The sequence below is a fragment of the Dermacentor andersoni genome, chromosome 1, assembly GCF_023375885.2.
Source record: "Dermacentor andersoni chromosome 1, qqDerAnde1_hic_scaffold, whole genome shotgun sequence".
NCBI lineage: Eukaryota > Metazoa > Arthropoda > Arachnida > Ixodida > Ixodidae > Dermacentor > Dermacentor andersoni.
In genome coordinates, this window is record NC_092814.1 from 398,390,362 (window position 1) to 398,409,692 (window position 19,331).

Below are 19,331 nucleotides of genomic sequence, written 5' to 3' on the forward strand. Positions count from 1 at the left end.
GAAAGCATAAAGGGGGGGGGGGGGGGGTACGACTGTTTTCACAACAAACCCGTGCAGGGGCGGAGCCTCGCCTCGTCGTATCTCCATTTTCATTTTTTTTTCTCTGTTTGGCGGCGCGGTCGGTGTGCGGCGCTTCAGTTCGGATGAGCTCACTCCACGTGAGCGAAATGTCGGCCCGCGTACCATATTCACAGCGCGTGTCTTGTGTCGCTTGTGAATGCGCGGAATGCAACGATGAGCGAGCCTCTCTCCCATGGCTACCTGAAGTCAGACGATGAGCTTTTTGAGAGGTCCTTGGCTGCCGACAACGAGAGGTATGCTGTGCGGACATCAGGAGACCTGAACAAGCCATTTCGCTGAAAGGGTTGTTCTGATAATTGCCCTTGAAAATGGCCAGTTTGCCCAGCCTCTAATACCAGTCACAACTGTTGAAGTACTCTTGGCGAAATTGCTTTAATGTGTAGGTAACCATACTTCACATTTTCAAAATAAACTCTTGGTGCACATTAGCCATTCTCTCAAATGTGCTTTATTTACAGTCGATGCATATTACAAGCACGCTACTGAATATTTCTTGAAGTAACCACCAGACAAAAATGTAATAACATGTTTTCACATACAATAGCTGCTATATTAAAATGTTAAAAGGAAAGTATAAAAGCAAGCACTTTCATGGAAGTACAGAAGGGATGCAACTTTACAAACAGTTTTATACACATACATTGAAAGCACAAGCCTAAAAACATATTTTTATAGAATCAATGAATTGAGTCAGCGACACGAAACATTAAGGCAGTATTTCTACACATACACAGCCGTTGCCAATGTTTCAATTACATGACTATAATGGAGTCTAGTATAAAACATAACATATTAATTATAAAAGCTCTAAACATTCTAAAAAATATTGACACATGTTTACAGATGTTCAAACACTCTGCTTAAGCCCAAGTTATGCATGGTAAAAATTGAGTTTTGTAAAGTTTGCAATTCCTTAAAAAAATGAAAAAAAAAAACACTGAGTGGCAATCTCTAAAGTTTTCCCCTGATCCTTTCCTAGCAGCCCGAGCCAAAGCTCCTGTGAAGAATCAATGACAGAGTGACAGCACACTATAGGCACCTTCTCTTTAGAAGAGGCTTCAGAGACGAGCATCTCTTTGTCGGTGAGCCCCGAATGTGAAGGCCAGCATTCTGTGGCACAGATTCAGCCAACTTACGGAAGGTGACTTGCAATAAGCCCCTAGCCTCCAACAGTGTTTGAACGTCATGGCAGCAGTAAAGGAGGGAACTGCACTTTTCAAGTTCCTCGGTTATACATTTACGCAACTCCGAGACTGAGGGGGCTGCTGTCCCAGGAACCATAGCAGCCACAGGCTGTAAAGGCACTTGACAAAAGCTTGGCTCATTGGCAAAGGGAATGTCCGACTCTGATACTGCTGTACCAAGAGCCTGTGAAGACACTCCAGAAGGGCTGGGCTCATTGACAAGGGGAATCTCGGAACCTGTTTCTGATTTTAGACAGCTTCCAAGTGTAATTTGCGGCCGACTGAGGTAACTCTGTGGAAGAAAGGAAAAGCGCCACCTGTCGCTGTACTTAAAAACAACACAAAAGTGTTTGCATGGGTACTTGTGCTTTCTAAAGTCTGGGCAGGTACACGATGGCTTGGTGAAGTCCACTGTGTACACATCATCATCACTTCTTTCAGAATAAACAGAGAACATGCCTTCAGTGGGCAGCTCTTTCATCTCTGTGTGTGTGTATTCATCTGCGTTAACGAGCCGTCTCAGCATATGTCTAACAAACCCGTGAGGCCGGTTGTGCAGGTATGCAGGAATATTTTCGCTGTACTGTCTGTACACTGATGACTGCCTCCTTGCTGCCTCATGGAATTTCACTTTTGTTGGGAAGGTAGCCATGGACAACAGCTGTGATTAGGGATGTTAACGACCGTTTCCCACTGGTACTTTTCACATACTGTCGTCAACACCCTGTTTTGGGCCTCAATACCGTTATTTGTGGTCAAGACATCAAACTCCAGCCTGTAGGACCATGACCCACAGCTCCTTTACAGAGAGCCACACTGCTTCAAAGTAACTGCGGAATTTTTCATTTTTCCAATACTCTGAGGCGACAAGGACTTCAAATGCCTTGTCAAACTCATCCTGATTTGAAGCACTGGCTAAGCGTTTCATGAGTCTCAGGGCCTCATCCGGATCGGATATACTGTTTTCCTTTCTGCGCAGCCACCTTTGCCATGCTTGTAGTCTATGGAAGTCACAGATGGAGATATGACTCTCTGGGAACACTTGCTTGATGGCACTTATTTCTGCCTTGCTGTAATCTACCATCCAGTACGGCGGGGACGAGTTATCACACCACTGCTTGAAAACGTCTAAAGCATCACCGATACAGTGGGTCATCTCAAACTGTACGATAAACACACCAGCTGGTGTGTATCCCGACGGTGTTTTCACAACAAGCAAGAAAAGTAGTAAGGCACAGTCACTAGTTTTGTGTGTTGCGTCCAGGCAAACTACTGAGCCTCCATACTTTTTAAGCATGTTTCTCATGAATTTTTTCTGGAAGCAGAACAGCAATGTGTCTTCATACTCGCTGGCAATGCTCTCTTCCACGTTGTTCGAGTCGTTGCTACCCACGCAGCTGCGCGCTGCATACGGCCGATAGAAAATGGAGGATTCGGGTTGCTCACCCCTGATCTTTTCAATAAGGATGCTAGCATTCTCTTGATCAACTGTGCTGAAGCAGTCTTTCTTAAGAACAGCTTGGATCTGGTTGCTGATATCACGGTGTGTTGGGAAAAGGGCCCTGCAGCCGCTATCAGGCTTTTCCTTGTTTGCAAAAGGTATGTCATGCACATAATAGTGCAGGCACTTTTTCACATCTGATACAGATGTAATTCCTTCCCTTGCGAACATTTGAATTCGCTCAGCAATGTTCCTGTCCATGTTTTGGCTAAAAGCTTCCATGTCCTCGAAACCATGGTTACGATAGGAACCGCAGTTGGCAATTTTAATGTATATCCGCGTCTCTTTGGCCACAGTCTGCTGCTCTGCGTCAAGCGCCTCCTGCAGCTGCTTGGCCTTGTCTGCTTTCAGCTGACCCTCTTTTGTCTGGCCGCATGGCTGGGGAAGGTCCACCTAGAAAGTAGGCATTGTTACGTATATTGAGCATACTTTATGGTTTAAAACAGCGTGACAAGATGACAAGAAAGTGAAGACGAGACAGAAGACAGCGCTGAACTAACACCTGGATTTATTTCCACTTGTCCATTATATATACACGTGGGAAATACCAAAATAAGCAGAGTGCGAAAGATAAAAAGAGTACAACATATACAGTCTCGGCTTCGATGCAGAGACTGTATGTGTTGTACTCTTTTTATCTTTCGCACTGTTTTTTTTTTTTTTTTTGCTATTTCCCACGTGTACTCTTATGTATACTGGAAATAGTGGAAATAAACTTTCTGTAGTTAGTTCAGTGCTGTCTTCTGTCTCGTCTTCACTTTGTCCTCATATTGGCACGCTGTTTTAAACCATAATGATCATTGCTGTTTGAGCTAGTTGGTTAACTAGCTCAAACAAACCTTTCATTGAGCATACATCAACCAAGTCTAATGTGCTCCATCTTATGCCATGACAAATTTGTCTGCACTGCGCACCAAGGGCAACAGGAAAAGCCGATATTAGGGAGTTTTACCAGACCGTTCTTTAGCCCCAATAACGATACCATAACGATGCACAACGCGTGTTCAAGGCTGTCAGAGGGGAGAGGAGGCATCCTTATCGGATCCCTCTACTAAAACTCCCTACTATCACCAGAAGTAGAAGCAATGATAGTGGACATCAGCTACAAATTTTTCACGAGCCACTGCAAGGGCAATGTAATAATTTTTGAAAACTGCTTGTTTCGTGTCTGCTTGCAGACCTAAATGCCTTGATAAAGGTGCCCAGAAAATAACCTGCAAACATTTTTTACTTGTTGCATATTACGTACCTGGAAATCTGGGTACAATTCAATCCACTTCAAATTCATTGTTGCTGCACACCCTTTCTTCTTTGTGCCTTGGAGGTTCATTCGCTTCTTCTCGTACACCTCCTTCAGCCAGTCAGTGGTGCTTGAACCCTGTAAATGATATCAAGAATGCTTATTTCTGGTGTAAACCTAAAGTAACATAAAGTAAATCCTCTTTACACTGCTTGTACACAACCTTTAAATTTGGAATGCTGCTAGATATCTGCATGAGACTGAAACGTTCGCAAGTGCATCACCATGTAACATACCTGGTCTTTGATTTCCTTGCGAGTCTTTTTGTAGTATACCGTTCCAAATATGCAGACTTTGACGGTTTCTTTAACAACCACAAACGGTACATTGTCTACAGAGATTCTGCACCCGGAGTGGATCACGGAGAAGACGACATTGGCTGAAAATAAACAATAAAGACGATTTAATGAAGGTGCCTAGATTTATCCATGGCACAGGGCAATATCAAATCTAGTTTTAGTTTGTGTAATGTAATGGCAGCAAAGAAACTAAGATGCGCTGCCTCTAGCAAGAAAATCTGGCTCTCCTCAATGAGAATAATAATTATCACTATTATTAATTACCCATACTTTTTGTATGGTTTTAAAAAGTGACAACTTAAAAGCAGCACCAACATGCTACAGTTTGGTTGGGCCTTTGGATTTTAATATAATACGACAAAGAGCTCGACGCTGCAGCTTCAGCTCATACAGAGTTCAACATCAGGCCTATGCCTTGCTCTAGACGTCCAATTCACACTTCTAGCAGGACCACGGATGGCACACACGGCCGTGTCACGACATGGAGTACAGCCCCACCGCAAATAGTGTCTCGTGTTGCGCGCGATTGCTTTTTCAATGTTCAAAAGAAAAGTGCAGATGCATACAAAACAAACGCTCAAGCCCAGCTCTGTCTTGAATTCAAAGCAAATACGTAAAGAGCACAGGGGCAGACCTTTCATTTTTTGTATTCGTGGTTACCTTGCGTGCGCGGTTGTAATCATAACTGAAAACCGAAAAATAACAGTTCTTGTTTTTACGTTTATCAGAATTTCTGAAAATCGGGTCATGTCGCGGTAACCAGAACAATACTCAAACCGAATTAAATCTGTGCTAGGGAACTCTGAACCAGTAACCAGAACAATATATAACCCGATCTTCAGAAAAGCGAATCAAGATAAATCAATTGTCTAGTGTTGTGCACTAACCGCAACTGAAAACAAGTCGTTCTGCCAGGTTGAATCCCTGGTTAGAATTACTACTGCGTTTTACAATGATAAATCTACATGCAGAGCCAAACATTAAGAAGCAGTCGATACATCCTTACATTTAGACGGCTTGTTCAGGTCTCCTGATGTCCGCACAGCATACCTCTCGTTGACAACAGCCAAGGACCTCTCAAAAAGCTCATCGTCTGACTTCAGGTAGCCATGGCAGAGAGGCTCGCTCATCGTTGCATTCCGCGCATTCACAAGCGAAACAATACGCGTGCCGCGAATATCGTACGCGCGCCGACATATCGCTGCTCACGTGGAGTGAGCTGATCCAATGCCTCCTTTACTTTACAATGCCTCCTTTACTTAGCGGCGGTTCCCTAGCTGAAACCGAAAAAACCGACTATCGCGGACAACATGAGTCCCTTTCCACGTAAGTGTGAGGCTCGGAGCAGGAGCTGTGGCGCTTGAAAGTGGCCTGGGGCCTGACGAACCAACCGACTGAGCTATCTTTTCGGGCAACATCGAAGGGTCACGAGTTCAATCACCTGTTGTGTTCCTTTTTTTCGCCCCTTTTTCTTTCTTTCTTTTAATGTCTTTTCCTTTATTTTATCACTGTACGGGAACCCTCCTAAAAAAAAAAAGAAAGATATATATCTTCAAATATGTATGGCCTCACATGTGCAGATCATAAATACCAGGTTCTCTAGCCGAGTGCCATCCGTGCGGTATAACCGAGCTCAGATTGGTCCACCTCGACTGATCAAATAGGGCACCACTGTATATTAAATGAGGCGTACAACTCCTGCGGGACCCGCCGTGGTTACTCAGTGGCTATGGGCGTCTTGCGCTGGAGTTTGATAGGGTGCCTCGATGCGCGCGCCCCCGCTTAGGGTGAGGTCACCCTTTGAACCAGCCGGCGCCGCCTAAACCTGTTTTCGCGCGCTCCCTCCGCCATTGCGTTGCCCGCGTCGACTTCGCCGCGCTGCTGTGCGGGCGTCCTCGAAACGCTGCTGCGTTCGCGCGGCTTTCATCGGCGTAGAATGCCTGGATGTTGTGTTCCTCAGTGCTCCAACCATTCGAGAAATGGTTGGAGGATGTTCCATTTTCCAAGGGACCCAAAAAGGCGGCTTCTGTGGCTGGTGCGAGTCAAGCGTGACAAGTGGCAACCGACGAACTCCTCGTGTGTCTGCAGCGTAAGTGCCACATGTTGGTTCAGTGCTGTTTTTGTTGCGATTTATTTGTATTTTGTTGCGTTTGGGCAGCTAAGTGTCGTTCAATATTCTTCTTGCTCGGCTTAAAAAAGCTGCGTGAAACACTAAAACAAAGTAAATGAGTTTCACTACAGCGCGGTACAGGCCATTGTCTGCCGCTTGCTTGTTCGCATCCGAAATTGCACGACACGTGTCCGCTGGGGAATACGTACCACGCGTGCTTTCGCCGCTTCTTTTCATTCAAAGGTAATTGCCTTTACTAGGCGCTTGCCAGCGAATTGCGGTCTGGGCCCAAACATTGCATCAAGGCACAGAGCATGAGGACAAGCAAGGGCACATAAGCTGTGGCAATTACTGTGCAAATGGATGGTCCAGGAACCAATTTTGATTAATTCACTCACGATTTCTGAAGTTGTTTTTGACATGTGTGCGGCGTTGGGTAGCTTCCGCTGCCTATTAACCGGACGCTTCGTCCTACGACGCCGCATTATGTCAGTAAATGAGATTAACAGAGATCGTTGTTATGTGCAGATTGAGGCGCTCATTCGAGTAATTCGCCTGATATTTCGACTAATTTGTTCTTTGGCCTGTTAACCCGACGCTTCGTTCTGCGATGGCGGATTAAGTCAGTGAATGAGATAGACAGGATATGTTATGTGCAGATTGAGGCTCTCATTCGAGTAATTCGACTGATATTTGGACTACTGTGTTCTCTTGCGTGCTGCCTTCATTGTTTTCATTATCGAGCCGGAAATGCGCCGCTAATTTCAATATCAAATTCATCTGCAGGCTCATTTCGAAGCCAGCAGCTTCGAACAGAACCGCGCGGATGGGTGGAAGAAGCTCAAGCCTAATGCTGTACCAACGGTGTTCCCATTCAAAGGTGAGATGCCTCCTGACCCTGGTATTTGTTACCACGTTGCTTATCGGCTCATTATCTACATTTGAAAAAGTTATGTGAGGAAACGATTCATGCGCATACATATTAAATTTTCTGGCGCGCCTTCTATTCTGCTTTTAGTTAACACAATCTTAAATATATGTAATGGGCATTTTTTCTTATTTATCTGTTTCCAGAACTTCCTAAAGAGCGAAGGCCACCAAGGGAACGAAATGCACACGTGCCTGCATTATTCAGTGACGACGCAGCCGCACACAATTCTTCACGAGAAGTGAGAAACGTTCTTCCCTCAACTACGCAGGAATTTTCTCCCGCTGATTCTTCGTCAGACGGGGAGATAAATGAGAGATTGGCGGCTACGGAAACCAACAATGCTAATGGGCAACTTACTTCGACCCCCAGGGATGCACGGCTTCAAGAAACTGCAATAGTTACTGCGACCCAACCCCTCGATTCTGAGGCAGCTGAGCTTAGGAAGAAGATTGCAGATCTCACAGCAGCCAATAATAAGCTTAGACAACATCATAACGAATCTAAGAACACTGTCAAAAAACTACAGATGCAGGTACGCAAGCTGCAGAAAGAGGCAACTAATTTCTCACGAAATACGAAGTTTTTAAATGAAGACCAAATTCGTGCTCTTTCTCGGAACAACAATCATGGTAATTCGTGGTCAGCGCAAACAGTAAAGCAAGGTCTAAAAATTAAATTTGCTTGTGGAACCACCGGGTATGAAACACTCAGAAAGATTGGCTACCCTCTTCCATCCAGCAGAACGTTAGCAAGAAGAATTCAGGGCCTGAAGTTTCTGCCAGGTATCCTGCATGAAGTGATCGACGTCATGAGGTCGAAAGCAGAGGGAATGGAGGACGTGGAGAAAGACTGCGTTCTCTTTTTAGATGAAATGGAGATAGCACCCGGATTTGAACTCGACCGTGGCGAAGACGTGCTTCTGGGAGGAACGACGTTGCCCTCAAAGCCTGAAGAGCCAGCCAATCATGCTTTGGTGTTTATGCTAGGTGGGGTAAACCAGAGATGGAAGCAAGTGATAGCCTATGAATTCACTGGTAGGCACGTGGACGGCTCTGTACTCAAGGCATATGTCCTGGAAATAGTGCAGATATGCAGCCAGATTTCTCTAAGAGTCCGTGTTATCACATGTGACATGGGTGCAGCAAACCGCGCTATGTGGAGAGAATTTGGCTTTTCGAGCCACCGCCATTCGACAACTTCGTGCTCAATACCTCACCCAACCTTAAAAGGGAAGGAACTTTTTTTCATCTCGGACCCGGCACATGTCCTTAAGAACCTGAAAGGACAGCTTCTAAGCTCAAAAGTTTTCACACTCAGTGATACTACAGTAAGCAGGAACGGACTGACGGCCTCGAAGGTGAAATTGGAGCATGTACAGGCCGTCTTGGATTATGACGCAGCCAACGAACTTAAGGTAGCACCAAATTTGTCAGAAACCCACATTAGTTGTGGGCACTTCACCAAAATGAAAGTAGGAGTCGCTGTCCAGCTCTTCCGTGAAGCCCCACCAGCTATTCGGTTCCTAATAAAAGAAGGAGTGATTGAGCCAGAGGCCGAAACAACAGCGTGGTTTATGGACCTCGTTTCTAGGTGGTATGCCCTCATGTCATCGCGTCATCCCACCATGGCGCTAAGCCGCAGGAACATTACTAAATATCATGCCGCCTTGGACACACTACGCACGGCAACAGACACCATCAGAGAACTGAAAATGGGCACTGGATCTCAGTGGAAGCCATCGCAAGCAGGGGTCCTAATTGCGACAACGGCTGTCCTTCGCCTTCAAGAAGTGCTTCTTGGCAGTGAAGGGTATGAATTCCTCCTCACGAGCAGGCTGTTGCAAGACTGCCTAGAAAACCTTTTTTCTGTGGTGCGGCTCATGAAGCCAGTGCCCACTGCGTATGACTTGAAGTGTGCACTCCGACTCGTCAGCGTCAGCCACTTTCTTCACACTCCGAGATCAACAAGCTACGAACTTGACGACCGCGAATACCTTGTCGATCTGCTTGCACATAGCAAGAAGGAATGTGCAGAAAGCGAAGTCGATGAAATCAACGACACGGAAATTCTGTTCATTGAAGAGCTCACGTCAACCGAGTGCCGCATCTTGTTTTACCTTGGCGGTTTTATTTTGAAAGGAATTTTGAAATCTATAACTTGTCCGCAGTGCAAGGCTGCTCTCCTTGGCAAGCCTGACGATCAGTATGCTTCCCTGACTGCACTCAAGGAATACGTCAGGGATGGGCAAAACCTCGTATATCCAAGCGCTGATGTCATGAAAACTTTAAAAAACTACGAGGAACATTTCACCGCTGTCAACTCATGGTGCACAGGCAAATTTTTCACCATGAAGTCGCCACTTCGTTCTCTGATAGCCTATCTCGAAGGCATAGACAAACCCTCAGTGAACACATGCATGGCTCACAAAGAACGAATAAGCAAAATGCTGACTGCTGCATATGCCAGAGTGAGGCTCCGAATTCATCTCCGACAAATTCCGAGCACTCATCCTAGTGGCCACGGAAGCAAGACTTGTGCAGGGGTCAGCCTTGCGTAAGCAAGCTGGAATCTGCAGTTCTGCGAGCCTTTTCCTTCAAAGTCTGAAGTCTGCATCTATATATATAGTGATCACAACTATTTTATCAATTACGGTCTATTTAACATAAATGTCGACTTTTAAAAAGTGCAATAATGTTCAGTGTTCACGTTCCCATTAAACACAAATCTCTAACTTTGTGTGTTTTCATAAGCACTGAATAAATGATTTCATGTTTGCTTGGGTAACAGCTTTTGTATTCATCTGGCTGTTACCAGACGAAAAGGGGACTTTATATTTTATTACCGTTGCTGATGCTGTTTCTTCAAAGCGTGCAGAACCAAGACGTTGTTGCATTGACCGCGTCGGCTGAATTTTCTTACCGATCAAATTCACTCACTTGCATTGGGACATCAGTGAGGTTTCCCATGCAATCCTGTTTACCGCGCCTCCGTTCACGAAGAAAAATGCCCATTCAGCCTTTTAACGCCCTCCGCATAACAGCGCGGGAGAAAGGGGGTTAGCCCCAGTCGCTGCCGAGCGTGAGATAGGGAGCCGGAAAGCGGAGGAGTCCGTTCTCCGCGAGAACGAGCATGCAGTGGGAACGAGAATGGCGGCCGCCGTAGCAGACTACGCAGATGTCCTCACCCTAAGCGGGGGCGCGCGCATCGAGGCACCCTAGAGTTTGAGGTATAGTAGCGGCGCCTGGTGGCGGCGCGGGATACGACATCTGGGTCGTACCAGCTTGGGTCGTATTGAGCCCTGGCTGTGGCGAAGCACGTTTCTAGGCCGAGTTTTGCGTTGATTCGCACTTTCTTCTGCCCTGTTGCGAGTGCGAAAAGGCTCGTCACTTCTCACAGACCACGTCGACCACGCTGCGAGCTGGTCGCAGCCTATAGTTTAACGAAAACGGACTCTGCGTGTGCCGTGCGATGTAATGCTGGAAGCAGAAGGAATCGGCGACGCCGATCCGGAGGGACCTAGCTCAGCATCGAAAAAGCGTCACCCTCGATACTGCTGCGTCGTGGGCTGCCATGAACAAGAAGGCCTGAATCCCAACATCCGATTTTATCGTTTCCCTTCAAGGCCTCACGAAGCGGAGCGTGGGGCGCGCTGTATAACTGCAGTTCGTCGCGCTGGGTAAGCGAAACTTCGCGCCATGCTGACTGCTTCACCTGTCTTGAAGCTTGCTTAATTATAGATCTGCGTTCTAAAATTCGGTCTTTTGCACCTACAGTCCCGACGGCTGACCGACGTAGCAGCAGACATGGCTGGTGATTCACGATTCGAAACCCGGCCACAGCGACAATTAACAATTCGACCGGTGCGAAGTGGTGAAGTGCCCAGGTGTGTGCAAATGACCACAAATGGCTGGGCTGATTCGGTGACAATTCACTACCCCACTACGAGGAGCACAGGTTAGAGAGATAAATGTGCTCATACTTGTCCTCAAGCCAGCATGTTGAGGCAGCGCAGCAAGATAGTATTGATTACAGCAGATCGATTTTCGAGTGTTGTCATTAAAAGCTACATCAAGCGAGCAGCTCACGAGCTCGCGCTGCAGCGCGATTCGCACGTACGTGCGAGCTCATATGCATTGCATCAGTTATTACCAGTTACTAAAAGGGACAGATGGCCGCTACTACAACGCAGGCATAACTACTTGTTTAGCGGCATGCAGTCAACAAAAATTGCAGGAGACCCGCCGTTTCGCGGCATGTCGAAAGACCGCTGCCGTCGCGGCGCGTACGATCGTGCGCCCGAGCAGTTCATACATCGCGGCATGCTGAAAGACCGCTGCCGTCGCGGCGCGTACCGTCGTGTGCTCGAGCAGTTCCGTACACATGATGTCTGCTTATCGCTGCTGTGGGTTCATTTATAGCAAGCATTTCCTCGCGTTTGTGCGCCTGAATCTAGCAGCTGCAAAGCTTACCTGAAGTTCCACTTCGTACGCGACTCGCTTCACGTGCGATTGACACCGCGCTAAAGCTTCGCCGCTTAATTCTTGAACGGCATACACGTATTCGGCACTGCATAATTTCTTGCTTTTACGCAGCGTGCCACTCCTGAAAAAATCTTCGGCGCCCGATATTCGCTGTAGGCCGTGATACAACACAACCGAAAGTGGCGGGTCCATATTGTAAACGTGCTTTCCGAAGCAGACGACCGAGCTTGGTACGACCCACTTTAGGACAGAGGGCGCTTTTTAGCACCTTTTTCGCAGCGCCCCCTGGGCAATGCAAGAGCCCCATGGTGTTAGACTGCTGAGCACGAGGTCGCGGGATCGGATCCCGGCCACGGCGGCCGCATTTCGATGGGGGCGAAATGCGAAAACACCCGTGTACTTAGGTTTAGGTGCACGTTAAAGAACCCCAGGTGGTCGAAATTTCCGGAGTCCTCCACTACGGCGTGCCTCATAATCAGAAAGTGGTTTTGTCACGTAAAAGCCCACAATTTATTTTTAAATTTACCTCCTGCGGGGACGGTACAGTATCCGCCTCCCGTGCAAGAGGACCGTGATTCAAATCCCGGACCGCAGGATTCTCCACCGGAAAATACCAGAAAAAAACAACAACCGTGTGTTGAGAAAATTGCACAAACAGGCCTGGAGTGCGGCCTGATCCCGGTGACCAGAACCGGTAACGCACTCTCTCACCAGAGCAGGATTGGCCACCCTGGTGCAGTACTTGGCCACAACCTCCTATATGAACACAACAATAAAACCCCGGCCCTCAGTCCCCAGCAGCTGCGAAGCAACTGACCACGGCGGCGGTCAGACCTGCGACGCTGCAGAGGGTGCTAAGAATGCCTGGCTCTGGACAGGCCGCCATTGGAATATGAACCTGGCAACGTTTAACGCTAGAACGTTATCTAGTGAGGCGAGTCTAGCAGTGCTATTGGAGGAATTAGAGGGCAGTAAATGGGATATAATAGGGCTCAGTGAAGTTAGGAGGCCAACAGAAGCATATACAGTGCTAAAAAGCGGGCACGTCTTGTGCTACCGGGGCTTAGCAGAGAGACGAGAACTAGGAGTCGGATTCCTGATTAATAAGAACATAGCTGGTAACACACAGGAATTCTATAGCATTAACGAGAGGGTGGCATGTCTTGTTGTGAAACTTAATAAGAGGTACAAAATGAAGGTTATACAGGTCTACGCCCCTACATCTAGTCATGATGACCAGGAAGTCGAAAGCTTCTATGAAGACGTGGAATCGGCGATGGGCAAAGTCAAAACAAAATACGGTATACTGATGGGCGATTTCAATGCCAGGGTAGGCAAGAAGCAGGCCGGAGACAAGTCAGTGGGGGAATATGGCATAGGCTCTAGGAATAGCAGAGCAGAGTTATTAGTAGAGTTTGCAGAACAGAATAATATGCGGATAATGAATACCTTTTTCCGCAAGCGGGTTAGCCGAAAGTGGACATGGAGGAGCCCGAATGGTGAGACTAGAAATGAAATCGACTTTATACTCTGCGCGAACCCTGGCATCATACAAGATGTAGACGTGCTCGGCAAGGTGCGCTGCAGTGACCATAGGATGGTAAGAACTCGAATTAGCCTTGACTTGAGGAGGGAACGGAAGAAACTGGTACATAAGAAACCAATCAATGAGTTAGCGGTAAGAGGGAAACTAGAGGAATTCCGGACCAAGCTACAGAACAGGTATTCGGCTTTAACCCAGGAAGAAGACCATAGTGTTGAAGCAATGAACGACAATCTTATGGGCATCACTAAGGAGTGCGCAATAGAAGTCGGTGGTAACGCCGTTAAACAGGAAACCAGTAAGCTATCGCAGGAGACGAAAGATCTGATCAAGAAACGCCAATGTATGAAAGCCTCTAACCTACAGCTAGAATAGAACTGACAGAACTTTAATCAACAGTTAATCAACAGGTAATCAAAGTAATCAGGTAATCAACAGTTAATCAACAAGCGTAAGACAGCGGACATAAGGAACTATAATATGGATAGAATTGAACAGGCTCTCAGGAACGGAGGAAGCCTAAAAGCAGTAAAGAAGAAACTAGGAATAGGCAAGAATCAGATGTGTGCGTTAAGAGACAAAGCCGGCAATATCGTTACTAATATGGATGAGATAGTTCAAGTGGCTGAAGAGTTTTATAGAGATTTATACAGTACCAGTAACACCCACGACGATAAGGTGAGAGAGAATAGTCTAGAGGAACTTGAAATCCCACAAGTAACACCGGAAGAGGTAAAGAACGCCTTGGGAGCTATGCAAAGGGGGAAGGCAGCTGGGGAGGATCAGGTAACAGCAGATTTGTTGAAGGATGGTGGGAACACTGTCCTAGAAAGGTTGGCCGCCCTATATACACAATGCCTCATGACCTCGAACGTACCGGAATCTTGGAAGAACGCTCACATAATCCTAATCCATAAGAAAGGGGACGCCAAAGACTTGAAAAATTATAGACCGATCAGCTTACTGTCCGTTGCCTACAAAGATTTACTAAGGTAATCGCAAATAGAATCAGGAATACCTTAGACTTCTGTCAACCAAAGGACCAGGCAGGATTCCGTAAAGGCTACTCAACAATAGACCGTATTCACACTATCAATCAGGTGATAGAGAAATGTGCGGAATATAACCAACCCTTATATATAGCCTTCATTGATTACGAAAAAGCATTTGATTCAGTCGAAACCTCAGCAGTCATGGAGGCACTACGGAATCAGGGTGTAGATGAGCCATATGTAAAGATACTGGAAGCTATCTATAGCGGTTCCACAGTCACTGTAATCCTCCACAAAGAAAGCAACAAAATCCCAATAAAGAAAGGCGTCAGACAGGGAGATACGATATCTCCAATGCTATTCACAGCGTGTTTACAGGAGGTATTCAGAGACCTGGAGTGGGAAGAATTGGGGATAAAAGTTGATGGAGAATACCTTAGCAACTTGCGATTCGCTGATGATATTGCCTTGCTTAGTAACTCAGGAGACCAATTGCAATGCATGCTCACTGACCTGGAGAGTGTTGGGGACTCGGTGCTGACGCCCGTTATTGCAAATGGGTCGCAAGCCCCAAGGGTAGCGTTGGCCTGGCGGCCTGGGGCACTGGAAGCATCCGAAGGTCCCGGCAAAGCAAGAGAAGACTGGTAACAGAACAACTTGTTTATTCTAACATAGCAAAAGAGCGGCCGGTCAGGTCGACCGAAGTGGAGAGACGGGAGAGCACGTAACTCAACAGTACAAATCGAAGCCTCTCTCCTGGCGTCCGGGGGCAGCTGCTCTTATACTCTCGGCGTCGCGGGCCAGAAGGAAGGTCACGGGATGAGCCCACGACACGGTGGAGCATGAGCCCACGACGGCGCGCACGGTCGAGCCGAGAGACCTGCTGAACCGAGTGTAGTGACGCATCGCCAACCCGCCGACGGACAGACCGCCTGGCTCCTCACTTGGGGAGCTCCGCTCCCCGGCTGCCGCGCTTTGACAAGCGTGGGCACACACACACGCACACACGAAGACACGTGGCACTGAAACACGCCTGGACACGCTTGGCGGGGAGGCGTTGCGGCGGCGTCGAACGGGCCAAAATGTCCGCCGCTTTGAACGAAGCCCCGGCATCCGTTGCATCCGCGCCGGCATTACCGCGCGTTGTAGGCGAAACGTAACAGACCGCCCCGCCGGGGGAAGGAGATCCCGATGGTCAGGGGACTGCATCCGCTGTCCGGAGGGATGTCGCTCGATGATGCTCATAACCGAAGTCGGGCGTCCTTTGGCGTTTCTTGAGCGCAGCGCACAGAGAAGGCCTCGTTCTCACGTTCAGGTGCACACAGGACACTGCAAAGTGACTTCGGGAGAGTTGACATTTTTGTTCTCGTTTCCGGCAAGCGTTAGAACTACGCCGAAAGTCAACCGCTCAGTCAGCAAGCACGGCACAACCCTCACTAAGCCCTGCCAGGCTCTTTCCCCTTTTATACTGCTGCCTAGTTCCTTACAGTAGTTTAGCAGCACTCAGAACGCGTCCACAAATCGGAAAATTGCACTAGAAAGCACATCATCACTTTGAAACACTACACAAAAGCAATAGGTTAAAAATCCTGCCTCAGGAAGAAAAACATCAGTAACAAGCAATTTTGAGGCTGATTCCCACGTTAGGGGCTTCGACTTAAGCCATCGGCGTTACCGTTGAGACTCCCCTTTTTGTAACGCACCTCAAAGGAATATTGTTGCAAAGCGAGGCTCCAGCGCAGGAGGCGGCCATTTTTGGGAGAGATGGTCTGCAGCCATTGGAGAGGGCAGTGATCCGTCTCAATGATAAACCTCGAGCCAGCTAGGTAACATGACAATTTCTGAACGGCCCACACGATACACGCACACTCTTTCTCGGTGGCGCTATACGCCTGCTCACGACTCGTCAGCTTACGACTAGCATACAGGACGGGGTGTTCTACTTCTCCATTTTCCCGTTGGCACAGTACAACGCCCATGCCTCGCTCACTAGCATCACACTGAACAACGAACCCTTTTGTGTAGTCGGGCGATCGTAGCACAGGCTGGCTTGTTAGGGCGCTCTTTAGGGCGCTAAAAGCTCTTTCCTTTGTCTCGTCCCAGACGACTGTTTGCGGCTCTGTCTTTCTTAGAGCATCCGTCAAGGGAGCCGCGATATCAGAGTACCTGGGGATGTACCTCTGATAGTAGCCGGCGACACCTAAGAACGACCGAATATCGGTCTTCGTGCGCGGTTGCGGGAAGTCTCGCACAGCGGCCACCTTTATTTCAGAGGGGCGGCGACGACCCCGACCAATCACGTGTCCGAGGTAGACAACCTCGGCCTGTGCTAACTGGCACTTGGGAACCTTGACTGTCAAGCCCGCATCGCGCAGGCGGGTTAGCACTGCCCGCAAGTGCGCCATATGCTCAGGCCAGGATGCGGAGAATATCGCTACGTCGTCTAGATACGGTAAAGCGAATTCTTGCTGTCCCCGCAACACTTTATCCATGAGGCTTGAAAAGCAGTATGGCGCGTTCTTCAAACCAAAACTCAAAACTTTAGGACGGAATGTCCCCATTGGTGAAATGAACGCCGCATACCTACTAGCCTCTTCTGTAAGTGGAACCTGCCAATAACCCCTGACAAGATCTAGGGTGGAAATAAACTGAGCGCTACTCACTCTCTCAAGGCGCTCCTCGATGTTAGGGATCGGATAAATTTGATCCTTAGTGATGGAATTAAGCCTGCGGTAGTCGACGCAAGGACGAGGTTCCTTGCCCGGTACCTCAACTAAAATCAAAGGGGAGGTATAATCACTCTCACCTGCTTCAATAACACCGAGCTGTAGCATTTTCTTTACCTCAGCCTCCATAATATCGCTCTGGCGGGGTGACACCCGGTACGCCTTGGATCGTACTGGCTCTGGGGAGGTAAGTTCTATGTCATGAGTAAGGACAGAAGTCCTACCAGGCCTCTCAGAGAACAGACCTTGAAACTCTTGTAAGAGCTGGTGTAGTTCGGTTTTCTGCTCAGGCGACAGCGATGCTTTACTTATTAAGTCACTAATGACTTGATCGGTGTCTTTCCTGTTCGTCACTGAGCCTAGTCCCGGAAGCTCGAGCGGAAGCTCTTCTAACTTTCCCGCATCGGGAATTTCCTCTCCAGTATCTGGTGCCTTTAACGCTACAGGCTCAATTTTATTCAGTTCGGGCGTGCTCTGAATACCAGCTTGCTGCGCCTCTGACCCTTTCTCATCGTTCATCAACGTCGGCCCCGCAACTACCGCCTTTGCAGCGAGCTCCCGAACCTTCGATCTGGTTAAGGCCTGAACGCTAGCCTCACCAAACAAAAGCCCCTTCTCGCGCAGGAGGTGATCGGACCTGTTCGAAAATAAGTACGGGTACTGGGGGGGCAGCATAGATGACACTGCGGCCTCCGTCTCAAGTGCTCCGAAAGGTCCTTCAATAAGCACTTTTGCTACCGGCAGACACACGCTATGAGCTTCCACTGCTTGCATGATCCATGCGCACTCGCCCGTGAACATATCGGGTTCTACGTAAGAGGGGTGAACTACATCCATTGTAGCTGCGGAATCGCGAAGCACTCGGCACTCTTTCCCGTTCACGAGGAGGTCTCGCATGTAAGGCTCGAGAAGCTTCATGTTCTCGTCAGTGCTGCATAAAGACAAAAACACGACTTTTGTTTTTGTTTCTGGACACTGCGCCGAAAAGTGACCCGGCTTCTGGCACGTATAACAAACGCGCGCTTGCCTCGTCTCGAACCGCTTTCTGCGTTCGGCTTCGGTTGCCGCCGTCTCCTTACGTTCGGTCGGACTGCTTTCACTCGCATCCGCACTACGTGTATCCCCCTTTGCTCTCATGGGTGTGAACTTCGGCCTCTCAAACTTGGAGCCAAATTCACCCTTTTGACCGTCCTTAGCTCCGCGAGCCCGACGCGTCACAAACTCCTCGGCTAGCTCAGCGGCTCGAGCCACCGTACTAACGTCTGGCCTATCCAAGACCCAGTACCGCACGTTCTCAGGTAACCGACTATAAAACTGTTCTAGCCCGAAACACTGCAGAACTTTCTCGTGGTCACCAAACGCTTTCTCTTCTTTGAGCCACTCCTGCATGTTTGACATAAGCCTGTACGCAAACTCTGTATATGACTCACTTTTGCCTTTCTCATTTTCCCGAAACTTCCGACGGAACGCCTCCGCTGACAGCCGGTACTTTTTTAGCAGACTCGATTTCACTTTGTCGAAATCCTCTGCCTCCTCTCTCTCCAAGCGAGCGACTACGTCGGCCGCCTCGCCGGGTAACAAAGTGAGCAAGCGCTGTGGCCACGTTTCCCGAGAGAACCCCTGCTTCTCGCACGTTCGCTCAAAGTTAACCAGGAACAAACCAATGTCCTCTCCAAGCTTAAACGGCCGCATCAGGTCAGTCATTTTGAACAATACTCGTTCTCCTGCACCGTGTGCCTGACTTCCATTACGAGCGCGTTCCATCTCTAACTCGAGACGCTTCATTTCCAAAGCGTGTTGACGGTCGCGCTCTTCTTTTTCTTTCTCTTTTTGTTCTTTAAGTTCGCGCTCCTGTCTTTTTGCCCGCTCCTCAATGGTCTCAAGGCAATCCGACAGCTCGTCATCCTCAGCTTCTAACTCAAGAATAGCCCTTAGCAGTTCTGGTTTTCTGAGTTTGTCTGAGACATCCAGACCCAACTCTCTTGCAAGCTCCAGCAATATCGGTTTGCGCAACGACTTCAAATCCATGGCTGCTCTGAATGCTGCTTTCTCTACTGTCTACTATTGTCTTGCCGCAAACTAACCCGGCAGCAACGACAACCACAATTACCAGCTCTGTTTCTGACACTAACAAAAGCCTGGCAAAACTCAGAAGAAGAAAGTCCCGCACTCACCAAACCTCG

The 19,331-nt window shown here is 48.2% G+C and overlaps 2 protein-coding genes across 2 annotated transcripts; one reads left to right on the forward strand and one right to left on the reverse strand.

The window, feature by feature from the left end:
* Positions 1 to 513: 513 nt before the first annotated feature.
* LOC140213048 (uncharacterized) lies at positions 514 to 5,495 on the reverse strand. The gene is made up of 4 exons (XM_072284191.1): positions 5,372 to 5,495; positions 4,303 to 4,445; positions 4,016 to 4,144; positions 514 to 3,159 (listed from the first exon to the last, which is right to left on the reverse strand). The coding sequence occupies exons 1-4, from the start codon at positions 5,493 to 5,495 to the stop codon at positions 2,029 to 2,031; spliced, it is 1,527 nt and encodes a 508-aa protein (XP_072140292.1). The 3' UTR covers positions 514 to 2,028.
* A 635-nt stretch (positions 5,496 to 6,130) lies between these two features.
* On the forward strand, positions 6,131 to 10,190 carry LOC140215176 (uncharacterized). The gene is made up of 3 exons (XM_072285878.1): positions 6,131 to 6,454; positions 7,262 to 7,355; positions 7,550 to 10,190. The coding sequence occupies exons 1-3, from the start codon at positions 6,302 to 6,304 to the stop codon at positions 9,961 to 9,963; spliced, it is 2,661 nt and encodes an 886-aa protein (XP_072141979.1). The 5' UTR covers positions 6,131 to 6,301; the 3' UTR covers positions 9,964 to 10,190.
* The last annotated feature ends 9,141 nt before the right edge of the window (positions 10,191 to 19,331 follow it).

Coding starts and splice junctions, on each gene's coding strand:
- LOC140213048 (XM_072284191.1), bottom strand. CDS start 5,495: ATGAGCGAGCCTCTCTGCCATGGCTACCTGAAGTCAGACGATGAGCTT. Junction 4,145..4,302: donor GCAAGGAAATCAAAGACCAG/GTATGTTACATG, acceptor TATCATTTACAG/GGTTCAAGCACCACTGACTG. Junction 3,160..4,015: donor AATTGTACCCAGATTTCCAG/GTACGTAATATG, acceptor CCTACTTTCTAG/GTGGACCTTCCCCAGCCATG.
- LOC140215176 (XM_072285878.1), top strand. CDS start 6,302: ATGCCTGGATGTTGTGTTCCTCAGTGCTCCAACCATTCGAGAAATGGT. Junction 6,455..7,261: donor ACTCCTCGTGTGTCTGCAGC/GTAAGTGCCACA, acceptor ATTCATCTGCAG/GCTCATTTCGAAGCCAGCAG. Junction 7,356..7,549: donor AACGGTGTTCCCATTCAAAG/GTGAGATGCCTC, acceptor ATCTGTTTCCAG/AACTTCCTAAAGAGCGAAGG.